We start from the raw sequence: 16,930 nt of genomic DNA on the forward strand, positions 1-16,930 counted from the left end.
TTGAAAACAAAGGGGTGTGAATAGTTTGTGAAAGTGAAAGAGCAGAGTTCAAAGGTGAGCAGATTAGGTGGGAGAGGTGTTACTAACCTTCAGGACCCTGACCAGATGGGTTGTACTGTTCAGTGACTGAACCTGCAGAGGACAAGCCCAACCAAGAAAAGAGAACGAACAAGCTTTCAGCAACTGATCTAAGACACCAGCAGAAACAACTGGCATCTCAGCTGTTCACCCCGTAAACAAAGAGTCCAAGACCTCAGAACAAGAACAGCATTTACTTGTGAACTGAGCATTTTGATCTATCTACCCCAAATCCTCAGCTGGTTAAAATGGCTGCACAAAAACCGCCACGTTTGTTCCTAAAGGCATAAATGTCCCAATGAATGAATAACAGAGAGGCCGTTATTCATCACACATTTATCTTAACTTGAACTGGTGCTGTCCTCTAAAGTTAAGATTTCATTAAAAACTAAAAAAAAAAATCAACTCTTTAGTTTTATATTTGCCCACCAGATGGCGCTATTCAGCAACAATAGCACTTTCTACTCTTTTCTGCAAGGGAGTGATGCTGCTGCAAGAAGTATTTATCACTGTTGATGTTGGGTAATAATATGTGTAAAAAACATTTTAGGTTAATTGAAAAACATCTCTTCTTTTAAGAAAATAAAAGATTATGCAAACATACTGGTTTTTAAATGGGTTGAGTCCCAAATGAATACTTCATATTTCAGGTTTAATTAGCTCAAATATAAAATGTTTCAAAAATAAAAGAAGTAAAAGTAGCTTTTTTTTAAAAGACCTTTTTTTTACTGAAAAGTTTTAAATTCAACATTGTAGAAAAAAATTAAGATGCATCCAAATTAATGTCGCTGCCAGTCAAAGGCCAATGTTTAGGTCTTGCAACAATAACAACAAATGAATGTTCAAAATATTTAATTTACATTATTTGTTTTTTCGATACGACAACTAGTACACAAATTGCCCTTTCAATGGTTAAAATGAAAAAAAAAAAGAGGAAACATATTTTGTTTCTGTTGACTGGGGGTAAAATAAATGGCAAAATAAATGCCCGTTAGGATTTTAAATGATATCTTAAAGACTACAAGGTTACTTGGTCAAACCCTTATAAAAAAACAACAAAAAAAACCAAAACAAACGGAGATCTGAAATCAACCAAAAAGCTCCTATTGATGCACCTTTAATATTAAACTTACCAGCCATTTGTGAGTGACCTGTCCCCGCTGGATGACCTGAGAACAAAAAAACAACACATTGACCTTGAAATATAAATGTATTTATATGTCCAACACAGAGAAAGAAATCCACATAAATATGCTGCAGAAAGGCACAAAACAACATACAACCAAACCTCCTTCCTTCAAAAAATAAACAACTTACTGGAGTCAAATGGAGTCCCTTTTGGATGCGCTGTAACTAAAACACAACGGCAATTTACTGACACGTCTGACCTTTGACCTGGATTCTGACACTATGGTAACGATTCTTAAATGCTGAGAGCCTTACCTGTGTCTGTACCCGTGGAGTCTGCTGTCGCAGTAACCTGACCTGTGTTGGAGTAAACACCTGAAACTGGAAAAAGGGAAGAGATGCAGTAACAGACAGGTGTGTGTGAGCGGACAGGTGTGTGAACGGACAGGTGTGTGTGAGCGGACAGGTGTGTGAGCGGACAGGTGTGTGAACGGACAGGTGTGTGAGCGGACAGGTGTGTGAGCGGACAGGTGTGTGAGTGGACAGATGTGTGAGCGGACAGGTGTGTGAACAGACAGGTGTGTGAGCGGACAGGTGTGTGAACAGACAGATGTGTGAACAGACAGGTGTACCTGGGCTCAGCGTGTTGGTGACGGCAGCTGCAGGTTCTATGCTCAAAGTGATGGGAGACAACTCTGTAGCAAAATCATTCAACATAAAATGAAAAGTCAATCGATCGCTGTGTCTTATTATTTATTTATTTTTTTTCACTGTGTCTTATTATGCTGTAGCATCAATCTGTACCTGTGACATCACGGCCGAGACCTGAATCTGGATCAGAACATAAAAATATTAAGTTTTATCAGTGAGGTTTAGGATTTATCTGTTTGACTTATATATTGGTGAAACTTACTTAAGAAGTCAACATGAAGGTGGGTGACAGACTCTGTTCCACCTGCAGCCAAGTGTTTTATTTTATTATTATGGAAAATATTTTGATATTTTTAACTCAGAAATTTTAATCTTTTTTTCTGGAAAATTTCTGAGGTAAATCTCACAATTTCTGATTTTTTCTAGCAAAAATTACTAGGAAATTCTGAGTTTGATAAGTCTTTAAACTTATCAAACTCAGAATTTCTTTCAAGGAAATTTTCAACGCATCACTCTCAGAAATTCCACATTTTCTAGAACATTTCTGACATTAATCTCTAAATTTCAGATTTTTCTAGCACATTTTCAACTTTTCAAACTCAGAAGTTTCAAAGTTTTTTCTAGAGAAATTCTGAGATTTCAAAATTTCTCTCTGTTCTTTTTTTTACTTTTATGTTTTAGAAAATTGTCAACTTTTGAAACTCAGAAATTTTAATTTTTTTATAGAAAATTTCCAAGATCAATCTCAAAATGTCTGTTTTTTCTAGAAATTTACTGATATTTACTCTTGTTTTTCTATCTCCAGTGGCTTAATACATCATCGTACATATTTCACATACAGAGACGTGAGATCTCAATAAGACAAACCTGGTTAAAAAATTAAATGAATGAATGAATGAAGTCATTCTAAAAGTAAAGGACTGTCAGAAACAACACTGGCTTAAATCTAGATAATTTTTAAGGCCTTTTTTAATTAACAGTAATCCTACTTGTAAATCAGGACACAACTATTTAAAAAATATGTAGCTACATATTCGATACATATTTGTATCAAATAAAATTATGAATAATTACGGGTGAATAAAGCTGACAGTCGTCCTGCTGAGTGTTTATCAGTTTGTAAAATGAAGTGTTGATGCTACCAGAAGAGATTTTATTTACTAATGCTGACCAGAGATCCAACCTCTTTAGTTTGCTTTAAAGGAACATTCCCACACAAATGAACCAGCAGGTTTACCTGTGAGATCAGTTTGCATTTGCAGGCTCTGAGTGTTAACATCATGGAGGGAAACCATTCTTTCCGTCACTCCTGCAAAAGAGGCAAAAAGCAACAGGAATCAAATGAAAATCTTCAAAATAAAAGCATACAGATATTTGCATTGATTTGATCTCGTCTTCTGTAAAAACACTGCATATACATATATTCAGTAAAGCCTTTTAGCTTTATGTAATATTAAAAATATATTTTATTGTATAATATTTCATATTTCTAAGTTTAAATTGTCTGCATTGAGAACAAAGTGGAACCAAATTCAAATTCCTTGTTTGTGTGCAGCCGATTCTGATTATGTTTGGAACATATTATATTATATCATGTGTGGTACATATTTATATTACCATATCCCAATTTGCAGAAAACAGAGATTTAGACTCCCATTGTCCTTTGGCATTATCTATGATCTACATTTATGTATCACAAGTTTTTGTGAATCAAACTGTTCAGGAAAAGTTTTGCTTGTGAATTAAAATGTATAAAAAGGTCCAGGCTAATAAAAAAAAAATGAAATTACAAGAATAAAGCCATAATATTACCAGAATAAAGTTGTATGAGAATAAAGTAAAAATAATATGAGAATAAAATCATAATATTTTTGATAATAAAGTCATAATATTACCATATTACAAGAATAAAGTTGTAAATTTACTGGAATAATAAATAATAAACGCATCAGAATCAGATTATTGTCAGTAGCAGCCTGTCATTTTATATTTAAACTACTGCTGATAATTCCTTATTTGTATAACAAAATATTAAAGATGCTCAATATTTGTAATTTTACTGCAGCTATAAAGGCTCTTTTTACGTATTTTACAACTTTCTCCTGGTAAGATTTTGACTTTATTCTCATACAAATTTCTTCTCATATTTTTATTTATTCTTGAAACCAAAATTTAAAAAATCTATTTTTTTTCTTACCCTGACCATAATTTTTGGTTGTAAAAATGAAAGAGAAGGTAATGATTTAGTAATTCACCTCCATTCATGTCAGTCAGCACATTCTGCCTACCGTTTCCTGAAAATAAAAATCACGTCTATTATCTGGGTTTCTGTATTGAGCAACAAAACACCAAAAGAAAATAAAAAGTAGCAGAATTTTACCATTATTGTCAGGGGATTCTTCTCCGTCTGAGGAGACAAATAGAAAAGTCAGAGAAGTAAAAGATACAAGTGATTAAAGCAGCACCGAGTACTGCAGCAACCCTACAGATGAGCATGTACAGTATTAGTATTTATTTATTTCAAACTGTTTTTTAAAACCAAAGAAAGCAAATAACCAGCAGGACAACAGAAAACATGCATTAGCTAACAAAATAATTAGCTTGCCACTACTTTTGTGGAATAAGTTAATACTTATTTAATCCTACCCTTTACCTCAGTTTAATGAAATTTATCAGTTAACGACTCAGTAATTATCAGAGCTTTGTCGTTAAAAACATGTGACATGGATATACCTGTTCAATTTACTTTGCTAAAGAACTGACAAATAAGTTATGATACATAAAATTATCACAAACTGAACAGAACAAGTTGTACATAACAACAGCATCAGATTAATTACCAACTCTTTGCCAATCTATAATAATTATATAATATAAAATAATGATGGTAACAGAAGGAAATCTCTTACTTGTCTGCTGCTGGTGATCTCCGTTGCCATTGTCTATTAAAGATGTTGAGGAAACTGAACATGTTGAGCAAAAACAGGCTCTTATTTTTCTTTAAGAAACACCTGCAGGTTCTTCTGGGATCTTTTCCTCCGCCTACCTGCAGAATGAGAAGAACCCGGGAAAGGCCTGGCCAGTGATTGGTCAGATCCGGACGTCAGCGAGGTGCCGCCTGCGCCTGATTGGTCAACCCTTCCCACAGCGAGATACGAAGAATCTTTACCACCAAGAGACATGAAGAAGAACGTAAAAAAATGTTTGTTTTACTGTAACATAAGGCTGGACAATGAATCAGTATCAATATATATCACAATAGACACGTAATCAATATCCATACATCGTACATAAGATGGAATATTCAATAGAAGATTCACTGAACTCCGATCAATAACTGCACAGGGATATTTGGTCCAACATCAAATGGACCAAATAAAAAAAATTAAGTGGAAATTTTGGTATTTTATGGACAAAAATGACAATAATTCATATAAGCAGCAAAAAATAAAATCAGGCAAGAGAAAATTTTTCTAAATCAGTTTCTTTCAATAAAAAACTTAGAAAAATTTAACAAAAACTGCAGATGTGTGTCTGTCTGGTGAATTTTTGGTTAAAGCATGTTTGTTTTTCAGTCAGTGGGTAGAAAATCCAGAAATTTTACTCAAGTAAGAGCAAAAATACTTCATAATTAAATTACTTTAGAAAAGGTAGAAAGTACAGAGTAGTAAAAATAATCCTAAAAGTACATTAAAAAAATACTCAAGTAAATGTAACTGAGTAAATGAAACTAGTTACTGCCCAAATCTGAGTAGGTGGTGTCAATTAAATCACTCACTCATTGGTTACCTAGCAACGACCTGTTGAGTAACTGGCGCAGCAGCAGTTTCAGGTTTTACCACTTTGCCTCAAAACTTAAAAAAAAAAAGCAATGGCATGAAGTGAAAACTGTGGAAAGGAGGAAAGATCACGCCACAGGTTGGACAGTATTTAAAACAAACAGACTAATCAAAAATGATCAATATAGACAACTATCAATATCGACTGATACGAAACGCTTGTATTGTGATAAGTTTTTCAGCCATATTATCCAGCCCAACTCTAAAATAAAATCCAAGCCAAACCAGAGGAGAAACTACTACCAGCAGGCGAGCCTGGGATATTCTGTCCACCTGGTGGCGCTGCTGTCACTCCAGTGCCTGAGAAGTCGTGGTGAGGCAGTGCGGTCAAGTGAGCTGCCAGAAGAAAACACAAGTTTCAGGGTTTCAGAGCTCTAGTATCGTCTTCTTCAGTGGTAAATCTGAGAGATCAGACCTGGAATATTTAGGAGACCATCTGTGCTGAAAGGATCCACCAACCCACCACCTGAAAACACAGTAATCAACAACACGCTCAAGTTTCAACAACACGCTTAAGTTTCAACAACACGCTTAAGTTTCAACAACACGCTTAAGTTTCAACAACACGCTTAAGTTTCAACAACATGCTTAAGTTTCAACAACATGCTTAAGTTAACAAAGCAGGAATTGGAATAAAGTGTTTGTCTAGAAACATGTTCGGCCTTTTTAAAGTTCTTCACAAATGATTTTCAAGTTCACATCAAATCATTAGTCTCAAGTCTCTAAAAAACTGATACTAACATTTTTAAATTAAAATTACACCATATAACCTCTTTACAAAATATGATTTAGGTAAATAATAATAGATTTAGGTCATTAAGTTTCAAAGTGCGAACGTCACATGACTGAACAGCCATTTGTTTTTCTCAAAGATTGAAAACAAATCCGTCCCTTTGTAAAACTCTGACCCTGCACTGTTGTAAACTGGGCATAAATTACCACCTGAACATTTAATAAACATTTATTACTAGCCATCTTTGAATCTTTTAACATGTATTTCACCATCTGCTACAGGATGTTTTATGTTATTTTTGAAAACTGAACAACTGTAGTGTTTGCCCTGCTAGAAATACAAAAGTGCATTTGAAAAACAAATCCTGTTCATGTTGAATTTCCAAATGAATCTGTGATTTTTTGTCTTTAAAATTAGTTTTAAATATTTTAATCTTCAGGAAAAGTGAACTAATGGATCAGACAAACGTACCCATAAGGTTGAGCAGGAAGTCATGACTGGACGGATCGACGATTCCTGATGAAACAAAAAGACATTTTGTTTTTCAACAGAGAATATAAAATCTCTGTCATAAAATAAACTATAGATCTAGTCCTGGATGTTTCCAAAGGAGTAAAAAACAACAGTAGAATCTAAAGCTGTTAAGGTTTTGTTTTGGCTTGAGGTCTAATATTTTTCACCGCTTTGAAAAGTCGATTTTGAAACATTCAGTCTTTCTTAAATTAATCAAATTTCACTGATCTTAAAACCTTTTTCCACCTTCTGCTCACCGGTCTGACTGCTGACTCCGGCTCCACCTCCTCCGCCGTTCAGCAGCTTCTGTCCATTACCTGTAAATAACAACAACTAACTCAACTGATTTTGAAAATGAAGTTTGTAACTTTTTAAAAAATTCTGTTTTTTACATATTTGGTAAAATTGTCACTTTGTCGTGAGTTTAATATGAGACAGATGATCTGTGAAAAGACTGAGTTCCTCCATCTTGACCCTACATCTGTCTGAAGAAATACAACGCTCTCTGTCAGCCAATCAGAGCCAGGAGGAGGGGCTTAGCGCTGCCAATCAACCTCATGTATATGCTGCTCAATATACTAATGGAGGAGAAAGAAATTATCATTCCAGAAAAAAACTGTTTATAAGAGTCAGGCTGTGCTAGCCGGAGCGCAGCAGAGTGGAGAGTGGGAACAGAACATACACTAGAGTGATTGACAGCACTAAGACCCTCCTCCTGGTTCTGATTGGTTGTTTCAGACCAAGCTGTGTTTTTCTTCTATTATACTGGGAGCACTGGGAGAAAGCAAAAGAGTTTGATTTTGTTACAGATTATCTGTTTCATATTATACTGTAGCACCAAAGTGACAGTTTTAACAAATATGTAAAAAAAAAACCTAAACAAAACAGTTTTAAAAAATAAATAAAAGTTACACACTGTAGCTTTAAGGGTTTAAATTAACCTTGAAAGATTCCCAACATTTTTAGTAGTTCCAGTGATTTGCATTATTTTCCCATATGAAACAATGATATGTATATAAAATCAACCATATGATACGACATATTTTAAGTAATTTTAAATAAATTCACCGTTATTCTCTGAGTCTATTCCACCAGGACCTGAAACAGAAACAAAGCTTTTACACCAGAGAAACTTAAATATTCAAAAGTCAGTTCTATTCCTGCTCTGCTTCTAAATGTAATAATTTATTGGGCTAATAGGAGTTAGTGGATAAAAAAAAATATTTAAAGTTCATTTTAGATGTTTTATTTATTTTTTTGATCATGTTGAAATGTAAAGTTGTCGGACTCCTGCTAGGCTAACACCTTAAATTATTCTACTAATGGCAGATTTCCACATGCATCGAATTGCTCTGGACTAAAAGTGAACAGACTGACATCAATGATTGGATATTTTACCGTTCATGTCTGTTTTAGATGGACTCGGTAGGCGCTCGGATCCTAAAAGAACAAAAATTACTTTCACTGAACAGTTGCACTTGATTCACAGCAGCACATTTATTTATCTGATCCTGCTTTAAGCCAGATATGCTGTCTTGATTACCTGCTGGGTGAGTTTGACCTGCAGAAACACCAGAGATTTCAGCTGCTACAGAACCTGGAGATCCTCCTGAGTCTAAAATAGCTGCAGAACCTACAGAACCGGGAGATCCTCCCAAATCTACAGAGCCTGCAGAATCTACAGAACCTGCAAAACCCATGGATCCTACAGACCCTGGAGAACCTGCAGATCCTGCTGAGTCCACAAAACCTGCAGATCCTGCAGAGCCTATAGAGGCTGCAGAACCCGTAGAGCCTTCAGAACCCGGAGAAACTGCAGAACCTGGGCGATCAGAAGCGGAACAATAACAAGTTCTCTGGTCAAAATGTTGAGTAAAATAATACTGAATAAGTTCAGTCAGATTTTAAATGGAGAGCAGCATTTGAAATGTTTTATAATTGATTTGCACAGAAAAATGTTATTTAGTGAGCAGCCATCTTTAAATTATTTATTATTTTTATGAACTGAAACGGTGAATTTTGTTTACCTGACGAGCTGCTTGGATGTCCAGCTGCTGTACAAAAACATAAAAAGCATCTCAATTAGAGTTTAATATTAAGTAGCCATTGCTGCCTCTGTTGTTGTTGTTGCAGCGCCCCTTGTGGCGGCTGCGGGTATTACAATGTTAGCTCCAGCCGTTCAATTGCTGCAAAGAGCGCCAGATTTTAAAATAACCGCGCAAGCTAATGCTGCGCTCCAGTTGCACTTAGAAATGGGAGATTCTGACTGTTGTGTTTCAAAATGGCCGCTTCTCGCAACAACAGCAGTAAGATGTAGAGGAAACACATTTATTTTATGAGACAGAAATGTAAGAATCAATGTTAAATCAATGTTACATGTACCTCCTGAAACTCTAAACTGTACAAATTAGAAGCTTGTTTATGGAAAGTAAAACTTAATAAAGTCCGTCATGCAACATTTTCTATCATATTTTTCAGCCATAAAGATATGATGCTAGCAAAGCTTTGCAATACATGCCACTAGCAGGTGGTTTGTTTTGGCTCAAGAAACATTGTGATGAACCACAATGTAGAAATTACCTGCTAAATCGACAGAGGAGAGATCACCTCCGTGACCTGAAGAACAAGAAAAGACACATTTAGATTAAAACACCAAACATACCTTTCATTAATATGTACAGAGGAAACTGTCTTAGCAACAGCACATTGCTACCATTTACAGTACACTTTTGGCTCACAGCCAATCAGCACCAATGAAAATCAGTGGCGCTCCTGGATTGGCTGTTTTGTGAACACCAGCTAGCATGTCAAGTAGCATTGGATCTACATATTTCAGCTTCATAAGATCTGAATTTCACTATTTTATAAATACTCTACAAAATAAATGTGCAAATCGGTAAATTTATAAATAGATTAGTGATACATTAAACAGAAAACTATGTGTCCACTGTAACAATGAGTTTTCAACTAAGTTCTGATCAGGCATCTGGCCTAAGTGATGTAGACTGATAAGCACACCAAGAACTGATGAGCGCCATCAAACATGAACCAAAACACAAGAATTAAGTCAACATCAACCTGTTTATCAACTTAAAAACTCACCAAACATCCCCAAATAACCAGGAAAATATCAACCAAACACAGATAAACCATTAATGATGGTAACTACTAACCCCAAAAACAACATGAAAAAATAACTTTACCCAGGCGGCTATACGCTCCGAATTGAGAAAAGAAAATCGTGATTTACCTGTAGAGCTTCCTGCTGCCCCAACATGAGACCCCGTCTCTGGAGACTGACCACTGGAAACTGACAACATGTCCATCATTAACAGAAACAAGTGACTGACAGATATAAACATACATCTTTTAAAATCACAACAACTTGAAATACTGGAATATTACACTGGAAAAAGTTTTTGTCCTTTTTTTGCAGTAATTTTATGGATCTCAAGATGGATGAAATCTATTGTCTAAAAAACAATAGTAGTTTATTTTAAACTTGAGATCAGTTTGAGATTATATCAGAATCAGAATGTATTGTTCACATAAAATGTGTGCAAGCTAGATGCCAATGTTCATAAGAGCAGATGTCAAAATTAAGATTTTATGCACAAATAGCTCAAATTCAACATATTCAAAGACAAATGAGCCATTTAATTTTTGGGGCTTGAAGAACTTGAAGAAAAGACTCGTTTGTTTTAAAGTTGGATATAAAAGGTAAACTCACCGCTCATATGTTGAATATTTGAGGAAATAGCTTTGAAAAAAACAAAAACAAGTTCTTTACTTGAGATTATGAGTTCAAAGATTTTTACCTTTCAGTTACATTTAGTTTCTTAGCAAATACCTGTAAAAAAACATTTTTTAGAAATGAAAAAACTTGCAGTTATTTATTAAAAAGAACACATTTTAAAGCTAAAGCCTTATTAATCCCAGTAAAAACATTTCCTCATAAAGAATAAACTGATCATCAGTGTAAAATAGTATAAAAGTACGGCAGCATGGCCCAACACACAAAGACGTGTTGATAAAAAAATATTTTAGATGAATCCAGTTTAAAAATCTACTTAACTGGTCAAAATTAAACCAGATCATTTATACTAAACACACTTTGAAGTATATAAAGAAATTTACTTGCAAAAAAAGGTAACATTTTGTTGTTGAATACAAATGTTTGCCAAAATCTTCAGATTTTTAAAGGAAGTTATAAATTATGTATCTTTTTCTTCTGTTTCTCTTCAATTAAGCGCCACTTTGTTTTGGCTTGTCACCAAAAATCCCAGTAAAATGTATTAAAAAGTTTGTTTTAATACAAACTTTGTGCTAAGATGTGAGAAAATGTGAAAAAATGGAAAGGCGTAAGAAGATGAACGAAACTTAGATTAAGTAAAACATGCAGGTTAAGTCCGTGAAACATGTTTCTGAAGAAAATATAAGAAAATATTATTTTTATAATTGATCCCATTTTTCTGTAGGCTGCAATCAGAGTTTGTCAATTTAAAATAATTTTAAAACTAATTCTTTTCTATGCATATATTTAACCAGAAATGACTAATACAGATTTTTTAACTTTAAGTCTTTAGCTGTAATTCTGATCTTTGACAGCAGGTGGAGCTGAAGCTCTAACAAAAGTCATCCTGCCACAACCGTGGAACTATTTTCCGGCTGTGAATCGGGCTAATCCTGGTCAGAATACCAGCCAGTTAATCTGGATTAAATATGAAACCAAAGTGGAAACAAGCAGACTTTTCAGGAAGGAAAACCCGATCGGGTCCGACTCACCTGAACCTCCGGCTGCCGCTGCCGACACGGTGGTCTGCTGCGCTCCTGCAGGAGGAGGAGGAGAGGGGATCAGGTGTTCGGCATGAATAAACCTTCTGTCTCCAGCAGGTGAAAGAAAGTCTGGGGTTATTAAAAACACCAAGGATCCGTGGCATTAAAATCTGAAAAGGAATCCTGCAGGACAACGCCGAGTTTAAAGGCAAAATCTCAGTAACATATCCAGAAAAGGTTTTCAGATTTGGTCATTTTCTAAGGGGGAAAAATGTTTATTAGTTTCTTTATTAAAAAAATGAAATTCCAATAAAAAAAACGTGGGTTTATGGCTTAAATTACACTAAAATCGTCTGATAAATCAGGAGTTGCCTCAAATTTAATGGAGTAATTAGTTTAAAAATAAATTTCAGAGGTTTGACCTTCAATTTAGATTTTTGTTTATGAAGGTTTATATGTAAAGGTCATGATGTTTTATCTGCTCACCATCAATATTATCCTGACTCTTGGAGTCATCATCATCATCTGAAAAGAAGAAAAATCCAACATTTATTTTTCTAATTAAAAAGGTTTAACATCATTTTTATAGATTCAGATGAGAAACAGGAAAGTCTCTTCTCTCTGTCTGCTCTTTGTTGGATGTTTAATGTTTAAATATTTATTGAATTGTTATTATTATTATTATTATTTTATTCTGTTTTGGCTGGAATTCATTTGCATCAAGTTTGTAATTTTCTGGCTTTTTTAAATTTCTTTTTGTTCTGTTTAACAGCACAATCTATTCCACTCCAGTCTTCATACCAGCAGGGCCGGTGGCAGGAGAATCTGGGCCCCTGGGCAGGAAACTTTATTTTACCCCTGCAGACTAGAAATAACTGCTATGTACACATTAACTTGAAGATTTTAAGGCTTCGTTGCCATGAAAATTTTATTTTTCCGAGATGATTTTCGCCCTTTTGTGGAAATTGTTCTTGAAAAAACTGCGGAAATATTTTAAAACATAAGAAAATGATCTGAAATGTTGCAGTAACTTTGCCCAGCTTGTTTGTAGAGATGTAAGCCGTCACTAAAATACACATATTTACGTCCAATAATGTTAGAATATGGATTCTGATGAGGCTTGTTTGTCAAATTAAAAGTACCTGTTGAAAATAACCTTTAAGCTTAGGATGTGTATATTTTCTTTTGTTAATCAGATAAAATATTCTGATCGTAAATGCTGTGTTTTCATGACCTGGAAGGAGAAAATCATCATAATTAAAAGAAATAAAGGCTTTAAAACAAATGTTTGTGTAATTAATCTATATAAAGCGATTCACTGAGTGAATTTAGTTCCTGAAAGAAATGAGCGTTTTGATAATATATGTCTGGATTGGGTCTGTAAATAAAGCTGCTGTTGTGTTTTTGTTGTTGGGGTTTAAAGTACACAGTTTAGTGAAGTGGGGCTGTAATATTATAATTTTCAAATGGTTGAATATTGGTTATCTGCAGAAAAAGCCAACAAATGAAAATGTACAAAAACTGTATCTGCAACAGCAACAAACATCTCTAAACAAACAAAATCAAACAAGCCATAAAAATGTTGCTATTCTGACAAATCCTGACTCAGTTTTCAGCACTTTTACAAAAATATCTTTTTAATACTCGGCTGGTTTGATGACAAGTATTTGAAAAGCTGCACAGTGAAGTGGTTTTCTTCTCTTATCAGTTTTCTACTGAACATCTCTGTCTGGCATAATGACGACTTTTCTCTGTTAAAGATGAAGGTTGTGGAGTTAAAGAAAAAACATCGAGTCATTATGGTTCTGATGTGGAAAACAAACATGCAAACAAACATCTGTTGATGAAGTTATTAACTTTGTCTCATGAATAAAAGTTTTGGTGTTATTCTGTTTTAAATTATTTAATCAAACAGACTGAAATATTTAGTTTCCCCTCTGGAACGAACTGTCCTGTTTAACAAGACAAGAAGAGCTAAAACATTTAAACTGCAACAATCCCGTTTTTCAAGATGGCTTGATCTTTCTTCTCTAAAGAAATATGTCTATATTCTCCTAAATATAAACATTTATTGATGGATTGATTAAAATAAAAGCATAATAAAGCCGTTGTTAGTGTGGTTTATTATTGGTTTCGAAGGTAAAGAGTTAACATGTCATGAATGGATGTTGAAGTTAGAGGTTTGATGTTTGATCAGTTTTTCACACGGTTTAACGCTTTTTCAAGTGTTTTTCATTATGCAACTCATTATCAAGAAGCAAAAGTTCTCAAAATATTTTTATGATTAGTTTTGAGTCATTCATCAGTTTAAGTAAGATTAATTTGACCTTTTGTTTTTTAGTGAAATTATTTTTTTCCTCATGCGCAGCCCTACCCTCCTCCTCCTCAGACAACTCCCCCTCCAGCATCTCTGTGGCCTCCGTTTCCACCTCCTCCACCTCCTTCTCTGGAAGACACAACACAGACTCTCATCTCCACCAGCTGCAGAAGCCAGAATATAAAATATAAAACAACATGAATCTCATATTTTCCTTTTTTTACCCTCCACAGGCGCCGTAGATGCTGTAGTTGCCAGAAGGATGACTATCGACACGATCAGTAGGTTTCTTTTTTTTTATATATATAAAACAGATGAGTGGAGTATTCATTAACAGGGAATAAAGCAGATTTTTTAAAAAAATTCTTATTTTTCTTTAAAAGAATAAAAAAAATAATCAATGTAAGGAAAATATGAATAATCTGCTTTAAAATTATGACCAATTTCCCTTAAAAGAATCAATTAATCATTAAAGACAAACTGGTAATAGTCTGATTAATTACAAAAAGGAGAAAAAATATTCCAATATTGCTACTTTTTAACTAGATGCACTATAAATAAGTAAGTATATGTATGAAAACAAAAAATAAATAAAATTTATCATAACTCTAATATAAAAACATTTATTGAGTTGTTTAACCAGGATGGATAATACAACAATAATACACCAATAACCCAGAATTACAGAATTATTTTTGTAATCAGTAACATAAAAGCAAATTTCTTATAAAAAAAGTGCCAAAGATCAATATCATCAAATCAGCACAATAAAGATCAACACACCCAGTAAATGATTACATAAAACCAGAGGCATAAATGTGAATAAATCTCAGGATAATCAGCGTTACTCACGGTGGCAGCATGCTGCTGTCTGACACTTTTTCTGTTGAACTCAAGAGGTGAAGCTGAAGAGCTGCGGCCCCTCCTTCAAGCCCTCACATTTATACACAGACACTGAGGGGAGGGGCTGACCACGCTACCCCTAAAAACTACAAACACTTCTGCAAACAAACTTCATGCCCCGGAAGCGGCTGCAGTACAAATCCATCCGTCTTCTTCCTCATTCTGCTGCTTCTGCTCTGTTTATGTCGCTTCTTCATTCATGCTAAACGTTCAGATTTCATCCAAGCTAAACTGAGGGGCTTCCCATCATGCACTGGGGGTAGGTGTGGAGTTCACCTGGGCAGATGACCTCTAACAATCATTAGGGTCATTAGAGAAACCAAGCAGCTGTTGAGGTCATGTGACGTTCCTGCCCTAAAACCTTTTTGTTTTATTTTTACCAAGAGTTAATTATTTGTGGCTAAAATGTATTTTGGACAGAAAGATGTGGTAACATTTGTTGCTAAAATCCCTTTTGGAAAAAAGTGATTTATGTCATCAGTTTAGGAAAATAACGAGATTAGTTTCCGAATGCTTCATCAAACTACTTATAGCCTAATTTATCGCTTAAACCTTTGCAGTTTTGGCTTTTTTTAGTTATAAAATAACATTTTTGCACCAACTTTGTGTCATATCATACAATATGTTTATGCTAGCAAACACATAGGGGCATATTTTACCCACCCTGACAAGAGGCAGCTTAAAGTCATTTTAGCATCTGGTCAGTGTTGTAGCGAACGACTAAGTGCTCCAAACGACGCTGTAGCAGTTGCCAATTTTATTATATATTTGGATATTCTCATTATATGCAATCTGTAAAAATTAAAGATTTCCTTTTTAATCAGATCAATTTGCTGCAATAAAGGCCTTTTTATTGTATTGGCAAGAGTGATTATGGAAAAGTATGTCTGAGGTTTTGTTAGTTTTACGAACTTACAGCGTTTGCTGTGAGCAAATGTTGTTTTGTGACTTTTAGATAATATAATCTACCACCAGGAGAGCAGCTGGCATTATTTAGGTTATCTGATCTTAATGTAAGTAAAAGGAAATAAAGCAAAACAAAAAGGTTTTAAATGATCATTTTGAATTAAATTGTTCTTCAAATTTCAGCATTTTAAATCACATTTATCTTTATAAGTCCGGATAACGGTTAAATAAAACAAAAACAAACTGATATTTAATTGCTTAAGTACAAAGATATTAAATACAAGATTTACATGGAAGAAATCAAAATAGGAAAGTATAAAGTGGCCATTAAATTGGTTATAATGGAGTGTGAAATGTTAGAAAAATGTAACCGCAAAATATCTATAATTTATAGGAAAAAAAGCCATAAAAGGTACTGACTCGTACGTTAAGGACTAAATGGATTCAGTAGAGATAATTAAATAACAGAATCAACTGCATGAAGTAAAACCAACAGGATTTAAACAACCAGAAGACAGGCTTGCTTTTTTTAATCAGGATAATAAAAATTAACAATAAATAAAGCAGGGAGGAAATGCATATTATAAATTCATACAACAGAATAATAAAGTAAGATAAATAAAGTAATTCAACAAACAAAGAAGAAAAAAGAAAATGCTCAGAACATTTAGTTGTACCAAAATGCCTCCAAGGTAAATTTTCTAATTATTTTTGCAGACAGAACATATTTTTATGCCACTAGTTTTGAAATTCTCAGGACTGTTGATTATTTTATGGACTCTCAGAGTTTTCTGATAAAATTCAACATTAAAGATCTAATCAAAAATCACGTCTCACCTAAACAATGTGAAGGTAAATGGAAATCAAAAGGTGAAAACATGTTCTATCTAAATATTGTTAATGTGTTAAATATGATCGATTTTCAAGATGTTTACTTAGGCTGATGTAAAATAGATTCATGGGTGAAAAAAATGTATTTTTCTGGAAACAATCATGAATTTTAATCCTAATAACATTTCCAGATATGCTTTTTAGACAGGATGTATTAAATTTATGTGAAATATTCCTCTAAAATCAGTGGTGGGA

General features: G+C 34.1%; 1 protein-coding gene across 10 annotated transcripts in view; it reads right to left on the bottom strand.

Moving 5' to 3' along the window:
* LOC106939657 (apomucin) overlaps positions 1–14,983 on the bottom strand; it is a 17,775-nt gene extending 2,792 nt beyond the window's left edge. Inside the window, exons 1-29 of one of the 10 annotated variants that reach the window (XM_015022134.1) lie at positions 14,888–14,983; positions 14,260–14,324; positions 14,093–14,164; positions 12,205–12,243; positions 11,728–11,772; positions 10,673–10,702; positions 10,193–10,252; positions 9,523–9,558; positions 8,970–8,996; positions 8,666–8,764; positions 8,486–8,620; positions 8,341–8,382; positions 8,011–8,040; positions 7,200–7,259; positions 6,901–6,945; positions 6,112–6,162; positions 5,937–6,032; positions 4,904–5,020; positions 4,767–4,820; positions 4,238–4,264; positions 4,113–4,151; positions 3,095–3,166; positions 2,120–2,161; positions 2,011–2,037; positions 1,839–1,901; positions 1,522–1,587; positions 1,396–1,431; positions 1,212–1,247; positions 88–152 (exon numbers count right to left, since the gene is read on the bottom strand). In XM_015022134.1, the coding sequence (XP_014877620.1) occupies positions 88–152; positions 1,212–1,247; positions 1,396–1,431; positions 1,522–1,587; positions 1,839–1,901; positions 2,011–2,037; positions 2,120–2,161; positions 3,095–3,166; positions 4,113–4,151; positions 4,238–4,264; positions 4,767–4,820; positions 4,904–5,020; positions 5,937–6,032; positions 6,112–6,162; positions 6,901–6,945; positions 7,200–7,259; positions 8,011–8,040; positions 8,341–8,382; positions 8,486–8,620; positions 8,666–8,764; positions 8,970–8,996; positions 9,523–9,558; positions 10,193–10,252; positions 10,673–10,702; positions 11,728–11,772; positions 12,205–12,243; positions 14,093–14,164; positions 14,260–14,324; positions 14,888–14,898 (1,587 nt within the window). In that variant the 5' untranslated portion in view covers positions 14,899–14,983. Of the gene's footprint in view, positions 1–87; positions 153–1,211; positions 1,248–1,395; positions 1,432–1,521; positions 1,588–1,838; positions 1,902–2,010; positions 2,038–2,119; positions 2,162–3,094; positions 3,167–4,112; positions 4,152–4,237; positions 4,265–4,766; positions 4,821–4,903; positions 5,021–5,936; positions 6,033–6,111; positions 6,163–6,900; positions 6,946–7,199; positions 7,260–8,010; positions 8,041–8,340; positions 8,383–8,485; positions 8,765–8,969; positions 8,997–9,522; positions 9,559–10,192; positions 10,253–10,672; positions 10,703–11,727; positions 11,773–12,204; positions 12,244–14,092; positions 14,165–14,259; positions 14,325–14,887 lie in introns of all 10 variants that reach the window. The other 9 variants (XM_015022131.1, XM_015022130.1, XM_015022132.1 and 6 more) reach the window with 9 other exon arrangements.
* Between the last annotated feature and the right edge of the window lie 1,947 nt (positions 14,984–16,930).

This window comes from Poecilia latipinna, unplaced genomic scaffold (assembly GCF_001443285.1).
Source record: "Poecilia latipinna isolate Pla-1442-1.1 unplaced genomic scaffold, P_latipinna-1.0 Scaffold2940, whole genome shotgun sequence".
NCBI lineage: Eukaryota > Metazoa > Chordata > Actinopteri > Cyprinodontiformes > Poeciliidae > Poecilia > Poecilia latipinna.